The 18476-nt window shown below is 50.8% G+C and overlaps 5 protein-coding genes across 5 annotated transcripts; all 5 read right to left on the bottom strand.

The window, feature by feature from the left end:
- Positions 1-372: 372 nt before the first annotated feature.
- On the bottom strand, positions 373-1278 carry TEOVI_000657100 (50S ribosomal protein L17, putative; the record flags this gene model as incomplete). The annotated part of the gene is made up of 1 exon (XM_067221015.1): positions 373-1278. The coding sequence occupies one exon, from the start codon at positions 1276-1278 to the stop codon at positions 373-375; it is 906 nt and encodes a 301-aa protein (XP_067077116.1).
- Positions 1279-1752: 474 nt separating this feature from the next.
- Positions 1753-14367, bottom strand: TEOVI_000657000 (uncharacterized protein; the record flags this gene model as incomplete). Its single annotated transcript, XM_067221014.1, has 1 exon — positions 1753-14367. One exon carries the CDS (start codon positions 14365-14367, stop codon positions 1753-1755), a length of 12615 nt encoding a protein of 4204 aa, XP_067077115.1.
- A 424-nt stretch (positions 14368-14791) lies between these two features.
- Positions 14792-15385, bottom strand: TEOVI_000656900 (uncharacterized protein; the record flags this gene model as incomplete). The annotated part of the gene is made up of 1 exon (XM_067221013.1): positions 14792-15385. One exon carries the CDS (start codon positions 15383-15385, stop codon positions 14792-14794), a length of 594 nt encoding a protein of 197 aa, XP_067077114.1.
- Positions 15386-15736: 351 nt separating this feature from the next.
- TEOVI_000656800 (SMP-30/Gluconolaconase/LRE-like region, putative) lies at positions 15737-16771 on the bottom strand (the record flags this gene model as incomplete). The annotated part of the gene is made up of 1 exon (XM_067221012.1): positions 15737-16771. The coding sequence occupies one exon, from the start codon at positions 16769-16771 to the stop codon at positions 15737-15739; it is 1035 nt and encodes a 344-aa protein (XP_067077113.1).
- Positions 16772-17204: 433 nt separating this feature from the next.
- On the bottom strand, positions 17205-18341 carry TEOVI_000656700 (Las1-like, putative; the record flags this gene model as incomplete). The annotated part of the gene is made up of 1 exon (XM_067221011.1): positions 17205-18341. The coding sequence occupies one exon, from the start codon at positions 18339-18341 to the stop codon at positions 17205-17207; it is 1137 nt and encodes a 378-aa protein (XP_067077112.1).
- Between the last annotated feature and the right edge of the window lie 135 nt (positions 18342-18476).

Raw genomic sequence — 18476 nt, 5'->3', positions numbered from 1 at the left:
GCTTATATATATATATATATATATTCCGGCAAACCCTTTTCTCTAAATGACTACTACTCACCTGGTTCCACCGGCAACAAACTTAAACTCTCTCCTCCTTTCCCGCCTCTACACTAAAACAAAGAGAGCTAATGAAGTAAAGACAGGGCATTGTCCACACTTTCGCAAGTAGGGAAGTTGAAGACGATGTTACGAAGGCACGTTGCGTACGCGAACAAAAAAAGAAAATGTAGAGAACGATAGCAGAGAGACGTAAGAAATCGTCTACGACGCGCAGAAGATTCCACATAATCCCAATTCACTTCAGTTACCGATGCTCTTCATCGCGGCCAGGCTCAATCAGATGAAACGCTTTCCAAACAACTGCATTTTTCATCCGACTCGCTGTGGCTGCGGACCATCCCCGGCGGGGGACGGCTCCCCCCCCTCACCCGCCGCTGTGTAGCTTTCATCGTCAAGATCCAAGTCTTCATATTCCCCCGTGTTTGCAAGCATTTCGTTATGCCATTCCTCTTCCTCCTTCTCTGTCCATAGAGGATCAACATCGCTTGGATGCGGCACATTCCGCACACCCCAGTACCGCAGCTTCGCGTGGCGGAGACGCCACCAATGGTGAAACTCTTCTGTTTTGAATTTGCTTGCCCAACGATCAAATGCCATTTGCATGTGCGGTGGACGCTGAATGCCCTTTTCCGTTTCCACAATACGTGGTGGGAGGAAAAAACGCTCCGGTCCTGCGCTGTAGTCTTCGCCCTTGTGATTGTCACTCATATCCCGGTTCTTGTACTCGACGAAATACATGGCCACTGCGTCGGTACGGCGGCGACTCTTGAGGCGCGTCATCATGGCATATTTCGCGTTCATATCCTTGAACCGACGCGGGTATTCATCAAAGGCCTTATCCACCATCAGGGGGTCATGCAGAAAATATGCAAGCTGCTGCCGCGAGTCCGTGTCGCCCGCCTTCGCGAGTTCCACCACGTGGTCTGCTAAAATTCGCAGCGCTGGGGCACGTGCGCCTCCAACAATGCAGTAATCCTTTCGAATCATTTCTGTGACCATGCGACGGGCGATTTGTTGCCGGTGGAAAGGGCTGCGGGCGCGAAACTTTGGCAACTTCCCTCTTGTCCAGCCGTAATCCGCCATGAGGGGCTCCGTCGTGTCCCACGGCTTGTAGGTAATTGTGGGGTTGTCGTCAATACCAGCGTAACGGGCCTTGCGCGTGCATCCAATAACTGGTGGCGCCCTACCAACTACTAGGAGCGTAATCCTCAGCATTGTACTAAATGAAGGTGGAATAACAAAAGGAGACCATAGGATTGGGTGCAAACAGGACGAGCAACGGGCGTAAAATGGGAGTGAAAGGGCGAAATACTAAATAGGAGCACTACGATCAGCCCGACGCGGCGTCGTCTCTTCGAGAAGCGTCCACGTACATCGGCGAAACAAGTAACTGAACACCAACGATCAGATGCAAAATAAAAAATATGTTAATTCACACTTCACTCACCACTCAAGGTGGTTTCGCAGAGCAGGCAGGCAAAAACCCTGCGTGCGGGGGAGGTAGGGGAAGAAATACGATAAGAATATATATATATATATATAACAAATCGATCGGAAAAAAATAGATAAGTAGCGAAAACGAATAACGTTACAACATACAGCAACCGGAAACACTCTTTTTGAAGGCACGTGTTTACCGACCATGGAGGGAGATGGTGAATAAGTGAGTACCCTGCCAGTCAGCAATAACTAGGATTCTTTAATTTTTCTGGTGCGGCCCGCAGCAACTCCCTCAAGAAAGCAAAGAACGCCCTCCAATACATCACAAGCTTTGGTGTGGATTATATGAGGGAGCATATTCTTAGTTATACCAAACCAATTGAGGATTACATCAACGTTCACAGCAACTGCACCACCGAAGCGTAACTGAGGGGCAAACTGCACATTGCGCAGCGGTTTCATATAGCGCTTGTCCACAGCTTTCTTGCCTTTTCTTGAACTCATATCAGACAATGAAGTGGCTACAAGCCCAGTTACACTGGAACTAGAGATGGCGATATCCGCATCGACGCCTCCTCTCTCCCCTTCCTCCTCTACAACAGCTGTGCTGGTTGGGGCTCTGTTATCCGCCCCCGGTGGTGTCATCGGCATCGAGCCTTCAGGTGCGTTCCACATGTCATCAATCTCGCCGAAGCGCTGGAATGGTTTGGTCTTCTTCGTCGCCTTGAAGGATCGGACGAGTTGAATTAATTCCTGGAAATCCTGCAAACCAGGATTACCTGTCCACGGGTGCACTTGATGGAGGGTCATCACATAACCCACTTCACTGCTTCCAACTTTCTGACGAGTGTAGAATTCATACCTGTTGATGCCGTGGAAACCAAGAATAAGCACCTTCGTTGCTCCGGGTCGATAAAGCTCCATGTTGTTTGTATTAATTTCTAACACCCGCTTGACTACAGTGTCCTCTTCGCTTGGACACTCCGCAAACGACAAGGTTGCATGCGGGAATGTCGCTATGATGCAACCTGCCTTATCCACACCGCCCGAGGCGTTGCCAAGAAGGATGGAAGAGCGATCAAGCACAACCTCTATTGACCCGCAGGGAATACGAGTGAGTTTGTTGCCCATAAATGGAATATAGGAAGTGCTCTCTGCATCACTATTGCTACTGCTGCACGTCCCATCCTTGCTTTTAATGACCTTATCTTGACCCTGTTCTTCTTCTTCGGGTATCGCAACGAACGATGGCGTGATATTGAAATTGTCATGCAAGGGTGGTCGACCCTCTCGACTGCTTGACCCTCTACCGGCGCGAGTTCCAGAAGCATGGAATCCAACTTCCTGCTCAGCAAGGCGACCACTTTCTCCCTTATCCTCTTCTGGTGAGGTGTGGCCCGTCTCCATGCCCAATTTCGCCAACTTCATTTTCGCTGCCGCACTCTGCTCCGCGACAATATTACACCAATCGGTAAACGTACGCACGAAAGTGGGGGCCGTACTGGGCGTTATGACTACGTTACTGCGGCTCAAGGATACGTCCAGCCTCACGTTTGTCGCAACCCCTTCGCCCGTGCTGTCCATGAAGTTGAGGATAATTTCCCCAACCTGGCCCTCGAGTAAGTCCCTCAGTTGCCGTTCCTTGAACACAGCATGCAACTTCTGCGCACAAAGCAAGTATCGGAACGTCCGCCCTGCAGGGGACCGCACGACCTTGGTTGATCCACCACTATTAGATAGAGAGAATCCCTTTAAATATATTGTGTCAACCCTCGCCACGCCGGAAAGAACTCCCTCTGAGCGGAGCATGATGCTCCTCACCGAAGCGTCGATACATACCTTTTGCGCCTGATCAATGGACGACTGTGCTATCACCAGTGCGAGGCTCATGCTCCCCACAGACACCAAATGGGCGTTACCAGACCCCAAGTCGACCCGCACATTTCCGTGTGATCCCGTAACAGCAACAACTAACGACCTCTCCGCCTGCTTTGTAGCAACCCCGCGCCGCCGGATATACGGATTGGCCTTCATTTTTTCCCTGAAGATGGCAGCACCCCGATCAAAAATGCGGTTTATGCTGGCCAGTGACTCTAATAAACTACGCTGCCACAACGCCTGAAAAATGAACATCTGCGACACGTATGGAGCGCGCACCGTCAGCTCCATCTTTCCGCTACTTGATGCATCTCTTGGAAGGTGTACGTAGACGTTCGTGAGCACCAGAGCATTATCGTGCTGTTGTAGTGCTGCTTGCGCTTCCACTTCTTGCAGATACATTTCCACGGACTTCACCTCCATCTTGGCTTGACATTCCACACGCAGACGGCGGACACATAGTAGTAGTAGAACAACAGGAGGGCTGTACACTGGTACATCCTCAATCCACGTAGTAGATGGTGTCTGAATCCGCTTTATAAAGAAATCAACACTTCCCACTCGATCATCAAGGGAAAGGGTGAAGCTTATGTTTGACGCGGGCTCTGTGGTTAGCACAAGACGGAACTCTGTAACACGGATCTGCACACTAAGTAATTTCCGTTTCCCATCACTATGATTTGTTGGCGCATCCTCGTGCCCATGCTGAAGCCTTTTCTCTTGATCCTGTAGCGAAGGTGGTGATGTTGTCTTTGGTTGGTGAGAGTTCCCCAAGCGTCCCAAATTTTGGTGCGCTACTGCCTTCTTTGATTGTAATTCTGCATTTGATAGCACGGACAGGAACGCGCGGGGAAGCGGCAACGCCACATCTGCAACAGTGGAGTAGCGGGCGAGATGTTTTATTTCTTCATCCCTCTCCCACCCTTTGACAAGTTTCAGTGTATTGGCAACGTGCTCTGCACTATCGCGAGCCTGTATCACCTCCCATTCCTCAATCTCGTGGGCTAGTGAAATTATGGAGGGATCTATTTCGATTGTGTTTTCCCTTATCTCCACGCGGGCGATAAGTCGCTCTTCGTCTGCCATGCTCCCACCATAGCTTCCCATTACCATTGCTGTCACTTCGGGGAGAGGTATCTTAAGTAGAACAGACATCAGCTTTTTGGCTGCAAGTCCGCTCGGAACCCTTGGACTACCCGGAAACTCGGCTTCTCCGCCTGGTGCAATGGGTTTGAATTTCACCTGTCGTTTTGAGGTTCGGTTTACCTTGTTCACTGTGCTTCCCAGTTGCTGCGATGACGCATTAGTGTTGGTTGCGGTACCTCTTTGAATAGAGTAAACATACATTTCACCCGCTTCAAGACGTGCCGTCACGTCAAAGTTGTACAATATGGGCGTCAGTTCAGCCTGTTGCAGCACACTAGTTACTGGGCACTCTGGATCAGTATGATGTGTCCTCCTTCCTCTTTCCCGCCTATATCTCTCGGGACCACCAGATGCTGTATGTATACCAGACGGTTCTGCAATCACCTCTGCTGATTTTGTCTTCGCGTCCGCGCCGCCTTCGCGGTGCCGGAAGACGGAAGAAAGAGACTTGGTCGACATCTCATTCGTGAACTGGCTGAGGATGCTTGCAGTTTGTGTGGACACGGAGATCTGCGGGGCACTCATATCCATTACCGACCCAATGCTCACGCTCCTTCCACACCTGTTGATATGCAAAGGTATTTCAATAGAGTTGAACGATACCTTCGAAAGCGAATTACGGTACTCTCCCTTCCCGGGGCTCGTGAGGGTACCAATACCACCGAATACGTGCGTGCTGCTGAGCACACTTTTGGCTGATGTGCCTCGCTCAAGCGGTGAGCCGTCACTGCAGTAAAAGTGCGCATCACTAAGCATAAACTTCGACGTAAATATCTGCCTCGTCCCTGTGGAAGAATCAGTGGCACCCAAAAAAGCACCGATACCGTCGCTTCGCAGTGCCCCTACTGATTTGGTTGGCAACAGGGGCACTCGCTGCTGTGACATGAGGGCTCGGCACACAACAGTAGTGCCCTCCACCTTCACCTTCATCGCCATAGTCGGAACAAAGTCCTTGCGGTTTAATAAAACATCACTGGGGCATCCACGGTGGGAGGCGTCGGTGGTGCCCTCCAATATTGTACGATAAGGCGCGTCCCCAAACGGGACAACAGCAAGAAAATTAGTCATCGTCACGAAGAACTTATGGTCGGAGGTGGTTTGGAATATACTTCCCTCCACCACGTCCTCACAACTTGGTTCCACCGAAAGCGCAATTGAAGCGCGTCGCTGACTTGCCCCACTTTGCCCTGGTATTACATTGTTTGTTAACGCAATAAGGCGCTCTACCTGTTGACGTTGTGTGCTAAGCATTTGTTGGCTTTCCCGCCGCTCTAAGCGCGTTAAACGCTGATACACAGCGGATTTTGCGAGTTGACGGTGGTATTTCCGACTTTCGCGCCTTGCAGCTCGGTGCATTTTGTCCGCCAGTTCCTTCGCCTCATCAATTGATTGCTGCAACAGTTGAGCTAACCCAACGCGGGCGATAAGAAGCGGTGAAAATATGGCCACGTTCCAGCGAGTGGCGGTATTGCCCACGTTCCCCAAACTGCGAAGACTTACAGAGGTTCTCACAGGCGCAGTTGCAGCAATGCTTTTAAGTGCTGAGTGGAGTTCATTTGTATCACTCCGCCCAGTGGACAATGTGAGAGACGTTTCGAATAGACCCCATATAAACCCGTTGAGCGTGCTGATCGACCGCTTTCGTTCCTGATCCAGTGAATTTGGCAACGAAGACGACATCAGTTTTTCTTTCGAAGATCTCCCACTCGAGCTCTCCGCACGTTTCTGAAGGTACTCCGACTGGTGAAGGAAGGTTTGAAGTTGATCATAGTCATCACGGTCCACAAGGGCGACCTGCACATTCGCGACTTTCAGAGTCATATGGGACCTGCACAAGTCATCATCCTCGGTTGTGTACATCCTCCCCTTTAACCGCCAGGCGGAAAAGCGCATGTTAGTCATGGAGGTGAGATAAGATATGCGGAGTCCTTCGACCAGCAGTAAAAAGTTACTCTTTCTCCTCTGGTTGTCTTGAAGATTTAAATTTCCCACTTTTTGCTGTGGATCCACCTGTTCGGCTTCTCCTGGTTTGAAAATCTTTGTAAGGGTTGAGCGTACGGTCGACGCCCGGTTGAAAATAAAAAGCAAGTGACTAACGATGATGGGAGACACGGTCACTTCCACGGTTTCTGTCAGGCACATGCCCGAACGCCTTAGCCGATCACTGTTGTAGAAAACGAAAATATTTGGCAGACTCATTGTGTGTCTTCCAGACGTTGGGCTGGACGATGATAGTTTGGTGGGATGCAAATGCCCCTTTAGTGCCAATCGCCCCTCTGAGGAGGCATTCAAGAAAAGCGACGCAAGGGGAATCGTCAGGTTAGAAGTCATATTTTGTGGAAGGTCACTCTGCAGAAGCGCGTCACGAACTCGCAAAGAACAGCAGCATGCATATATCTTGCTCTGTGGTCTCACCCCGAGGTGATAGCCGCCGGCCAAAACCGTCTGCGAAGTGTACATTGTTTGTAGTACCGACGGGCCCAGCCATTCGTGAACCCACTGTTGAAGTTGCGGCTGCACAATTTCACTAGCCTTCGGTCGATATGGCAGTGATAGCACCGCACTTCCAATGTCCACTTGCACATTGACCTGTTCACCTTTTTCAGAGCTGTCAGCTACCCAACTGGTGTCTGGTGGGTCCGTTTTACACCCTTCGGCACTACCCCGAGGGCCTTCTTGTTCAGCATGGTGCATGTCAACCCGAAGCTGTTTAGTGCTCGCAACGAAGACGCGCGGATCCTGACGGTGAGTTTTCTCACTCACCTCCTCATAATCGATAACTTCAAACCCATCTGTACAAGGTGCTACCACGTCTGCAACGTATTGCAGCCTCATGGTCTCCGCTGCGAAGAACCCGCTATTTTTCATACGCAGCTGAGGTGTCACGGAAGGAGGAGTGGGATAGTGACCCTTGGGGGCGGCTGTGCGGGCTCTGTCCGCCCATGCACGTAATTGCCGTTTAATCCGCTCAGAGAATGCTTCTGTTAGAACATGCGTCTTCACGCACTCCCGCGAGTTGATAGCTTCTGCCCGCGCTTCCCCAAACCCCGCGAGCCCAGTACCCTTTATTTGGAGAAAGTTCATTTCGGACTGAATCATGCACACATCAATGTTACCGAGTGCAAAGCTCCCTCTAAATGTCACCTGGTTACAATCATTCGCCGCGTCTGCCCGAGGTTGACTAGAGAATCCACAATCCACTTCTGGTGAGCCTCCCTCATCATTCGGGGTTTTGGAACACTTAGATTCAGATATGATTTCTATTGGCGAATCCGCTACCCATTCGCTCCCCTTTACCGCTCCCATGATATGCAATAGTGAGGGAAAACACCTCGCCACGGCATGCTCCACTTCGCCAATAAATTGAATCTGCACCGTACTGAGTTGGGGTGGTCGACGCTTCCATTCCTGACTCGGCACAAACCCTGAACACACTTCACTGGAGCTCAATGTCACCGAAGAATTCTGCCTCACAAGGGGCCTCGATGGGACGGACAGGGGGTCGTGCGCGCGCTTCATTGGTACCCGCACGACAAACTTCGCTTGCAGTCGGCTTATTTCGACCACGTTGGGACAGCGCGTGTCCACGCGCAAGTAGTGACCGTCGCGGGACACGTCTAAGAGTTCCAAACGGACAACCCGTATGGACCCCACACCCTGAAAGACGCGACTGCCTTCAATGCCATAGTTCCGGGTCGTTGGTACAGCAGAATGTAAATGTTCAAAGTGCGCCACAGAGCTTCCCGGCGCACCGTGACTCCCCTCACGGGCCTCGTTGTCATCGTTGTGGCTGCTCCAGGTTTCTGGTGAAGGTCGCCCACGGTACCAGCGAGGATATTCTTGTGCACACCAAGCTCCATTAAGTCGTTCCCACAACGCCAGTGTAGAGTGCAAGTAGAAGAAGAAGTCGCGAGCGGCGTGAAGGGCGATAGTGTCTACGGATAAATGGTAGATACCGTTTTGTATACCCTGCGTGTTTTGATGGCGCATGCGGCCACGAATCGAAGTAAAGTATAAGACGGCGAGTGTGTCCTTTCTGTCATAATCAATCCCTGGGACCCTCACAAACGGGTTATCGCTCCGAAGGAGGGGTTCGTGCTCGATCTGGGTGATGACAGCGAGAGATGAACACGTGGTGGACAACGAAAACGTTTTCGTCTCATCCTGCCTTGTAGCACGTGGCGGTGGGTGTGTTTGTTGCATCACCACTTGTGCCGACCGCGCGCATAACTGCGTGCTGTAAACGCCACGTGCCCGGGCATCGTGCACCACATTATCTGAGGGCAGTGGAAAATCTGTCACAACACTTATTCGTGTGGATGGAATGCAGACGCTCCAGATATCCACTTCAGAATACCAGCGCTTCTGATGCGCGCGATTTCGGCTTGGCTGCTTGCGTGCAAACAGATTCTTCATCTCCTTCTCAGCGGGAGTCGATGAACTTTTAATCAAGTTCCGCATCCCCTTCAAACCACTTGTCTGCCTCATATGCCTCACCGGCAACATTGGGGCCGCTGCAGTGTCTGCTGTTTCTCCTCCATCCAGTGAAGAATAAAGGTTATGTGTGGCAAACACGGACTGAAGCCTTGTGTTCGCATCGAAGAGTAGTTTTTCCACAAAGTCTTGTGCCACAAGGCAGTTTAGTGGTGCCAAGAATTCAACATGCATCTGTTTGGACGTGGTGCCTTCCTGCGAGCGTTTGCGGTTATCGGCAGTCCGCTTCGCCCACATTCCCGCCCCCTCGGCACTCCAGAAGGCACTCTCACCTTCGCCACCAACATTGCCGTTACATGCATCAACTGTTCGCTGCAGCATACGAAGTGTCGGGGTTGTGGGTGGCCTTTTCGAGGGAACGAAACCCACTGTGGGCATCGGTGCCCGGAAGTGGGTTCGATCCCTCGCGATCACACGCTTGTTATGCGCCGTGTTGTCACACCCATCGGGCGTGTCTTTCTGGGAATCCGGACGGTCAAAGGAGAATCGGCGCAAGAAGTGTGTGGAAGTGATTAGCTTTCGACTCAACGTAGTATTACCCTCCGACGCTCTTGGCGATGCAGACACTGACGACACACAATCCAGTGAGTTGGTTATCAAGTCATTGCACTCATCCGGAAGGTGGTCCACCCGCCTACTGAACTCATCGTCAGGGGTGTGGCTGGTGCTACAGATGCCGCGCTCAAAGACATCATCGCTTTCACACAGCTCTTTCATCATATCATCCTCATCACTATAGGAGAGTAGCTCGTCTGTTTGTGACACACATGTAGCGAAGGCGTTCGTTTCGCTTTTATTGAAACTCGTTCCATCGCTCTCGTCACTTTCAACCAGCGAGCTTCCACCCGCAGGTATGCCCATTCTGGTGTTCGTTAGTGTGGATACATTTCCAGCTGATTGTTCCGCTTCTCTGCCTGAGCACTTAAGTTGTTGAGGAGGTGCTGCGGTGCCCTCGCATCCCTGGTGGTGCGTGGCCTCCGTGGGTCCGTCTTCATTCTTGCAGTCCTCCACTGAGTCTCCTCCGTTCTTTCCATCTTGATTATACACTGGTAATTTGTGAAGTACCCCTGCACTCCGCAGCTCCCTTTCGTCTCCTTCTTCCTCTTCCCCTTTCAGAAAGAAGGACAAGTGCGGGTCGTCAGCCCCCCCTTTTGAGTCCTGTAAACTTTCGTCCCGCATGCATGGCCTGCGCACGTGAGCAAGCGCTGACGTAAAGAACCTGTCTGTGTCGTGTTCAAACACGAAGTGGCGCTGCTTCTTCCTGTGTATTTCGAGCCCTTTGTCAAAAGGGTAGGCGACGCTGCGCTGTACATGAAGTGATGTTTCAAGACGAAACACCTCAGCAAAGGGGCTTGTCTCATCTTTGATGTTGTGGTTGCTACTCCGGCAATATCCACACAATTCAATACCACGGAGGGCGGCTGTTGTACGCACATTGGAGTTGAGATCATTCTTGGTGGTTGAAACCAGCTGGACGCCTGATGGAAACTTTACCTCAAAGTAATTGTCAGGACCCACAGCCACACAACCCTGTACAGAAGGTATTGATACGAGTATCGTATGAATTGCGTAGTCCTTTGCAGAGTCCTCTGCCTCGTCCAATTGCTCAAGAAACTCCTGAAATCCACTTGCCACAACTGCGGGAACTAGTTCGGAGAAGGGAATCTTCAGAAACGGCCCACCGTGGGTGAGAAATCGAATAAGCGTTAAGCGTGCGGCTTTACACCTTGCGTTTTCCTCTCCCCGCGGCCTGGGTAGTAGGGAGGAAGTTCGCACGCGTCTGAAGCATGCCGGCGGCCTCCCACTTGTGGGTACACGCCGCCTCCCTCCCTGTGCGGGCGTGGTCAGTACGCAGTTGTCCGCAGAATACGCTGCTACGGTTCGTGCCTTTTCAATTTCTGCAAGCAGGCCCTCATCGCTCTTAAAGAATTGTTTCCTGAGGGTCGTAAATAACTCTGTTAGCAATGCCACCTGCTCCACAGTCATATAGAAGGAGATGCCATCTACAACGCATTCGGACGCACTGTAAAATAAAGTTCGCAATGGCGGGAGCCCAAAGTGCCTTACAATACCCAATGAAACATCACCACAACACAGGAATGTAGAGTCTGCAAGGTCCCCCGTAAGAGGAGCAGGAAGACGACCGTATATTGGGGATATTGTAAGGCCTATGTCTGTCACACTAGCCTGTCTCATTACGGTAATATCTAGCGTGCTGAAGCGCAGGTTCACTTGGGGAGATTTAGCTTCTCCCGTCCGCAGCGTGACGTCAATGTCAGTGAATTTGACCGTTGTGTTGAAGTCCAAACTATTGGTAGGAGGTTGGTCCTTCTGAAGGTACGTGTGGAAGGCACTACGGACGTTTTTCGGCGTGTTAATTTTTGGGTGAATTTTGGACAGTGGCCAGAAAAGCTCGTCTGGTCGCACTACACATGAGGAACCTCCAAATAAGTTTTCAAACAACTCTGTGAAAGTGGCGATATGCGGCGCCATTAGATGACCGCGCACTCCCGTTATGTCAAATTCGTAGTCCAAATAGTTCCTCAACTTACTTTGCCCCGTCTCGGGATCTATCGGGTCCATGTCTTGTGGTACAGTTTGATTGGGTACGTTGACCGTGTGCAAACCTTTCACAAATAGTTTGTCAACGCAGCCAAATGGACTGGAAATGTCGACAAGTTCGTGCAGCGGGTGACTGTGAGGCACCGACAGAAACAGCTCGATGCCTGACACTGATATCTCGAACGGCCGCCGCACTTCCGTGACGGAACTCAGAAGATACGAATCTGAAGGCACCGTCACAAACATGTAACCACCAGTTTTCGTGGACAGCGTTAAGAATACGTTCGCCGCTTTGTCATTGATGTTTTCGCTGTAAATGGCATTGTGCATGTTACCATTCAGGTGAATTTTGAAAGTTCCTGCAAAGATACACTCAAACCTCCTGACGGTTGGTATAAATTCCTCCACGAATAACTTATACGTGTTGTATTCTTCAGTTGTGAAGGGCTTTCCATGGTACATGTGCGGCACAAATAGCCAGTCAAGACAGAGGTCGCCGAAGAAGCTTATATAATCCATGTGCCACCACACCTCTGCATTTTCCATTACAGGGAGAATGTTCCACAATTTGCGCCCATTGTACGGTTTGTCACTAAGTTTGTCAACGAAAAGCTCAATTTTGTCCATGCTCATGCACACCGCGCTCTCCTCCTGTATCGCATTGGTCGCAACCAACACATCCAACCCCGTTAGTAAGCTCTCCATGCACTGTTTCTCTTCGTGGGGGAGGGGATTTTTCAGCTTTTGCACATACGATGAACCACGCCCAAGCGTTACAGCTACCATCCCCTTCCGACCCGAGTCGCACAACCCAAAAGGCGGAGTAGGTGCGATGGTCTTCCGCTTAAACGGTATGATGAGAGACGTCTCACGTAGGAGCTCGATGTAAATCTCAAAGCATCCGTGAGGTCGTTTCTTACCTAGTTCAAATTTGAGTGACTCAACCGACTGGTATGTATTGGGTACGAAATATTCTTTCAACTGCATTATAGAAAAATTGGACCACGGTCCATGGCACAAGTCTGGTGTATCAATAAGAAGTTCAATACCCGATTTTGGCAAATCAGACTGACAACTGACTTCTTCCCCAGCGTAAACGTTGGGGAAGTCGCGATAGTAAACGAGGTGGGCCGATGATTCCTCCTTGTCACCGATGATTGTCCCATAGTCCTTAATCAGGACGGCGGGCTCGTCGAGTAGGGGCTCTGGTTTTTGCTCTGGTGGCACACCTTCGCAGTATAGCAAGAAAGAATCCCGCCACTTGTCCCACACGCTTCTTGGCTCATGCTGCTCCTCAGTACTTTTCATGGGAAACCAGCGGACACACAACTCCTCTAGCGTTGCCTCCGTGACGAGACGGCATATGTCAACGCTCGGAACGCCTTCTTGAGCTAAATAGCTAAGACCATCAGCCCGCTTAAACCCAACACGGAGGAAATATGGGTGCTCGGCGGCAGCACCGCCAATGTTCACGTAGCTTGTGAAGAGTTCCACTTCCACCGCCCCAACGAAGTCATAAAAGCGTTGCATGATGCTCTTTGTGTTCTTCCGGCGGTGCTGCTCCACGGTTGCTCGCGTGCGCGCACCGTCAAAGACATCCTCGACACCGGTATCCTCTACCCTGCTCGACATTTCTTCCTCACTTTCCAGCCCTTCGTGCTGCCGCTGTTCTCTCCCTTCCATGGGGTCGCGTGGAGCGGTGGAATCATTCTCACTTTTGCAAAGGGGTCGGAAGATGCCCCACAAACTCTTGAAGACTGAATCGTTATGCCTCGGCTTCCTCTCCTGTTCGCTTCTTTCCACGGTCTCACTCTTTCGATAGTTTCCCGTGGCGTTGTAAAAGGTGAGTTCCATTCCGTTAAGATGAACACGAACCCTACCACATTTTTTTTGGATGCGTACCAAGCTCATGTCAAGGAGCTTTACAGACTCGGGTGGCTCACCGTTGATTCCCACTTCAGGTTCCACATGGACTGCGGTAACACTGCTGTAATTTCCGTCACCGCCACCCCCTTTCGAATTGGCATCACTGTTACGGCAATCTGGTGCGTAGAACATTCGGGCGCTAGTAGAGGGAATAGATGCACATGATACATTCACCTCCCGCTGCCTGGTGGGGACTGTTCTGTGACTTTCTCTACTATGCTCCAAGTTATAGCTGCTACGATGGCTGGTGTTTTCATCACCGTTGTGTCCCACCACAGAATTTGAGGCACCGTCCACATCAGCCATCTCATGTAGCTCCGAGCCCCAGTCCAAATTGTTGAACCTCTCATCGTCGACTAGAGGAGCGGGGTCTGATTCTCTATTAACCGGCTCCCCGCTTTCCAAACGCACGAGTAATTTTCGCTTGGACCGCTCAACGTCGACAATTACACCACGCACCCACTTCGTTTTCACCTTTGCCAAGCACTGTGTTCCCTTCAGATCATCCTTCATCATGAAATCCCGCACCTTTGCCCATGAGGGATCACCAAACCAAGAATCCCAAAAAACAAAAGAAATGTAACCGTCCGTGACACGTAGTGTCATGTTCTCGTCCTGATAAAAGAAATTCTGGAAGAATATCCGACATCCGGGAGGAGACAGAAGAAGACCGCCCAGGTGAACTCGTGAGGTTGATGGCAAGAAACAATAGCGCAGAACAGTCTGAACGGCGAAGCTGAGCAGCTTGTGTTGATACATGATGAGAACCATAACACACACGAAGAGAAAGAGTGTGGCGAAAAGAAACTGGAGAAATTTAGAAGTGTCGAAGCCTGTCGACTCCGGTCCCGGCTCCATTTTTTTTCCAGTTATTCTACCGACAACCCCTTTACGTCTTCCTTGTGCTGTGTGTCCCACTAATGCTCCTGAGGGCGCCGTGGCCTCTGACTCTGGGAACTCGTTCTCTAGAACTCAGCCCCCCTCGCCACGATGGCCTTCCAAAGCCCGTGGACAGTTGAATGGGAAGGGGTAGAACTAATCCTCTGTAGTCCCTCACTTCGTGGTGGCTTCGAACTCAAGAAAAAAAAAATGATATAAGAGAAGCACGTATGCTTCGTGACGGTACAAAACGGTACTGTAGAGAGTTATGAAGGCATTTACAATACGGACAAGCCAGAGATACATTGACTTCTTATTCTCTGATCCACCACTGCTCCAAAGGTACAATAACAACGCTGTTACCCCATCAATCTTGGAACCAGGTACAGGAAAGAACTTCCTTTTATGTATCCGCGCCGTCGCTGTCACAGTCCTCAAAGCGATTGATGCCGCTCCGCTTCACAAGTTTCTTCGCCTGGCGCAGCTCCACCTCCGTTTTCTCCGATTGCAAGTTGGAAAAACGTTCCTCAAGGGTTTCTGGTTTATCTCCGTTGCTTTCCATGGCGTGACGGGCCCGCTTGCGGAATGCGGTCGAATTAGGGAGAACGCCCGTGCGCGCAAGTTGTGCGGTGGTCTCGTGTGCCGTCTTGGTAAAGACACCCCCGCGCCGTTGGACGCTGGAATAAAAGAGTATTTGCTGCTGCGAGGGTCCTGAAACACTTGTGCGCACAACGGAGGCGGAATGCTGCCCGCTCTGCGGCCGCGACGCTTGGAAGGGGGAAATGTACGCAGCTGGAACCGTGCCGTCCGGCACTTGACCCCCACGTGACGAGAAAGTGCTGGAGCGCCCCCTATTTGCCTTGAAGCCTCCTCTGATTCTATTGTTAGTACTATTCTGTCCGAGAGGGGGCCCTCGGCGGCTGCTGTTATGTTGAAGGATGCCGCGACCCCTGGTATGAGAATGAGGTTTCTTGTTCAGCCCATCCTGTTCCCCCATTGGATCTGCTAATCAAGTATATGATGAGGCAATGAAACAGGTAAACGTGTGGAAGGGGGGGAAGGGGAGGTAGAGCGAGGGTTGACGGGCCCACAAGCAAGTGAGCGGTGGGATAGAAGCGTTCCTCAGTAAAGGTGGATTGAGATTAAAAGAGGGCCAAGTTGCAGGAACGTCGAGCTGACACGTTCTAATGAAAACACCACTGCTGATATTAGTGCTCTCGTCTAGTTGGAGGTGCCCAAAACTCTGCATGGGGGATCCCTCAACTTTTGTTTTCTCTCTGTACATGCACAAAAATAATAAATAAATATGAGTGCCGAATGGGAATAAACATTCCATTTATTTGGTACATCACTCCGCTTGACCCCCACACTGCTGGTCGTCCAAAGGAAGAACCTGCAGTTTATACAACTTAGAACTACCGTTCGCCTCATCTCCTTCCATGACGTACAGCGTTTCACCACTCGCATCCAGTGCTATTGCAGTTATGCAGGGCCGCATTGTGCGCACAATTCCCCGCACATCCCCGTCCCTTCCAAGCACCGTGATGATTCCTCCTTCACCCGCACTTTCGAGCGCGCTCTGGTTCTGGACCTTGCCGTCGTCCCCACCTTCGCCTTCGCCAGCGTCCTCGTTCCCCTTTTCGCTTTCGCCTTCCTCAGTTGGCGCTTCTACGGCGCTGATGTCATATTGTGCGACAAACACGGAACCGTCTCGTGGACTTACTGCGATGGCCCTTGGTCCCATGCCGCCTTGCAACTGCGCAAACACATTGCCAACATAGAACGTACTTCGCTGCACGAAACGCAGGACACGATTTGTGCCCTGTTCGCACACGTACACGCTGTTGTCGGGTGCGACGGCGATTGCAGAAGGACGTATGAGACCGCGCGTGCAGATCGGTACGAGGTGTTCATGATTCATCGTCGTGCGATAAACAGCCCCCACGGGGTCGGAAAAGGAGGAGTCCCCTTCTGCTCCAGCATCAGTGAAGAATAGTTCCCCGCTAGGGCTGAAGGCAATGGCAGTGGGGCCAAGGAACGAACGACCCTCAAATGCGTTAAGATACTGCACTGTAGTATATGCAGCCTGAGATTCCTGGTCCTTTCCCTCTCTAAGTTCTTGCTCAGCCCTAACAGTAGCTGCGTCCTCCAGCTTAAGTATAGCGTTCTCGGAGCGATCGGTAATAAATACGCTACCGCTGTTGGGCTCGATAGCTATGTTATACGGTGATGCCTCTGTGGCCATAATGGAAACTAGCGTATTTTCTTCCTTGTTCAGCCGTAGCAGTTCACCACTGCATGAGCAAATAGCAAACAGATCGCCCTGAGAATCCAGCGCTAACCCCGTGATGAGGTAACCATGTGCCTCTGCAACGAACTCCATAGCTACCTTCTGGTTGTCAGTTAGTGTACTCTCCTCGCCGTGCCTTTTCTGTTTCCTCCCTCCTTTCCAAGATGTCTTTTTCTATTTTTAACCTGACCGGCCACTACGCGCGTGGCTTTGGGATTTATATGACGTCAACCTCTTCGATGCAGCCCGCACAGCTTTCTACCGTGTGTTGGACACCACTATGATATCTCCTAACGAGCAATGCTAAAATTAAAAGGGAATGGAATAGAAAAAAAAACAGTTGAGATGAGAAGCCGTGGTTGAACCTTGTGTAGCAAACAAACATTACCAGCCCAAATACTCTTAAATTCTTAAGATTATCGTTTTTTTTCCACCGTGTGTTCGGTGCTGCACAGTGAAGGAGCGCTTAAACGAAATATAAACCCCACACAGTGCGTCATGTCTCCGGTTAGATTCAACTATTCAACTAAGAGAGCGTCCAATCACCTACACGGATTGTATCAGCATCATGAAAACCGTCGTTAGTACATTCTTCACACGAATCTCCACCCGGAGTATCTTCGTCTTCCTCACAATCATCGCTAAGCGCATCAAGAAGCCAACGCATCTCCTCCACTGTTGCGTGGTTGGATACAACTTTATGTGCGTCCCTTGTATTTTTGTTCACTTTCTCCACCTCCACCTCTGCCTCCTTTTCCTCTTGTTCCATACAGTGCAAATGCCGTTCCTGTTCTAACCAGTAGTTATGAAACAGGAACTGCAACACCAATCCACAAACCCAGCGTAACTCCGTTAATAACGGTAAAGCGCCGTGTGACACACGTTGACGTACTTCCACTGCTTCTTCAGGGAAGCCAATCGCCTGAGCTCTCTTTCGATACGTGTCGTCTGCGCCTCGCGCGAATTCACCCGTCATTACGTGGACAGCTCGGGATATCACGGCACCGTAGAGTGCTGTAATTGCTATTGATGACATCTTGTTGCTCTCATCAAGCGAAACAGCTTCCAATAACATTGCTGTTGATTCCACATAGGAAGGAAGTGGTCGACCCTCACGGGCGCGAGCCTTCCACACAAGCTCAATGTGGTCGAGTGCCTTGCGCCGCGCCGCCGCCGAACCAGCCGTCTCCGTTGGGTTGAACAGGTGTTGTTTGACACTTTTCCACTCTTCCCAATTGTAGCCAAATACGGTGGGAGGTGAACTTCCACAGTACTCAGAAGTATCAGCCATTTTTATAATTGCAGTTGCCACAATGGGTCCGTCATCTTCCTTCCTCTGTGCCACCGATACAGCAGTCTTTTCACCATTAGTAGATATCCCTTGTACCGCACTTCGCATCAAAGGATTTTCGGCCGTAGAGGAGGCCTTGGAGCTTTTCCCCTTTCCCCTGTCGTTACATTTGCTTACTCGCCCAGGCGAAGGTTGACTTTCCTGTGATTGTTGCTGAGGCACCGCATCCAGATTGTACAATTCATCGAGACCTCTTTTGATGCGAGTGCCAGTTACACGCTTCTGACTACCTGGTATGGCATGTTGTTGGTGTTGACCTCGCTTCTTCTTCATCGGCGCCAAAGTGAGCCCACTCCCCCTCTCATGCTCCATACGGGTCGCAAGGGGAAAAAAAAAGAGTTTTAGTGCTCACCAGTTGTTAACGTGGCTGTTGCTTCAGTATTCATTTTGTGGGAATATAATGCGAGAACAAACAAGAGTGGGCATAGAAGTGTAATTTGACAGGGT

This window comes from Trypanosoma equiperdum (assembly GCF_001457755.1).
Source record: "Trypanosoma equiperdum strain OVI genome assembly, contig: ctg_1292, whole genome shotgun sequence".
Classification (NCBI taxonomy): domain Eukaryota; phylum Euglenozoa; class Kinetoplastea; order Trypanosomatida; family Trypanosomatidae; genus Trypanosoma; species Trypanosoma equiperdum.
Note: the sequence above shows the minus strand (reverse complement) of the source record. Positions and strands in the feature narration are given on the sequence as shown.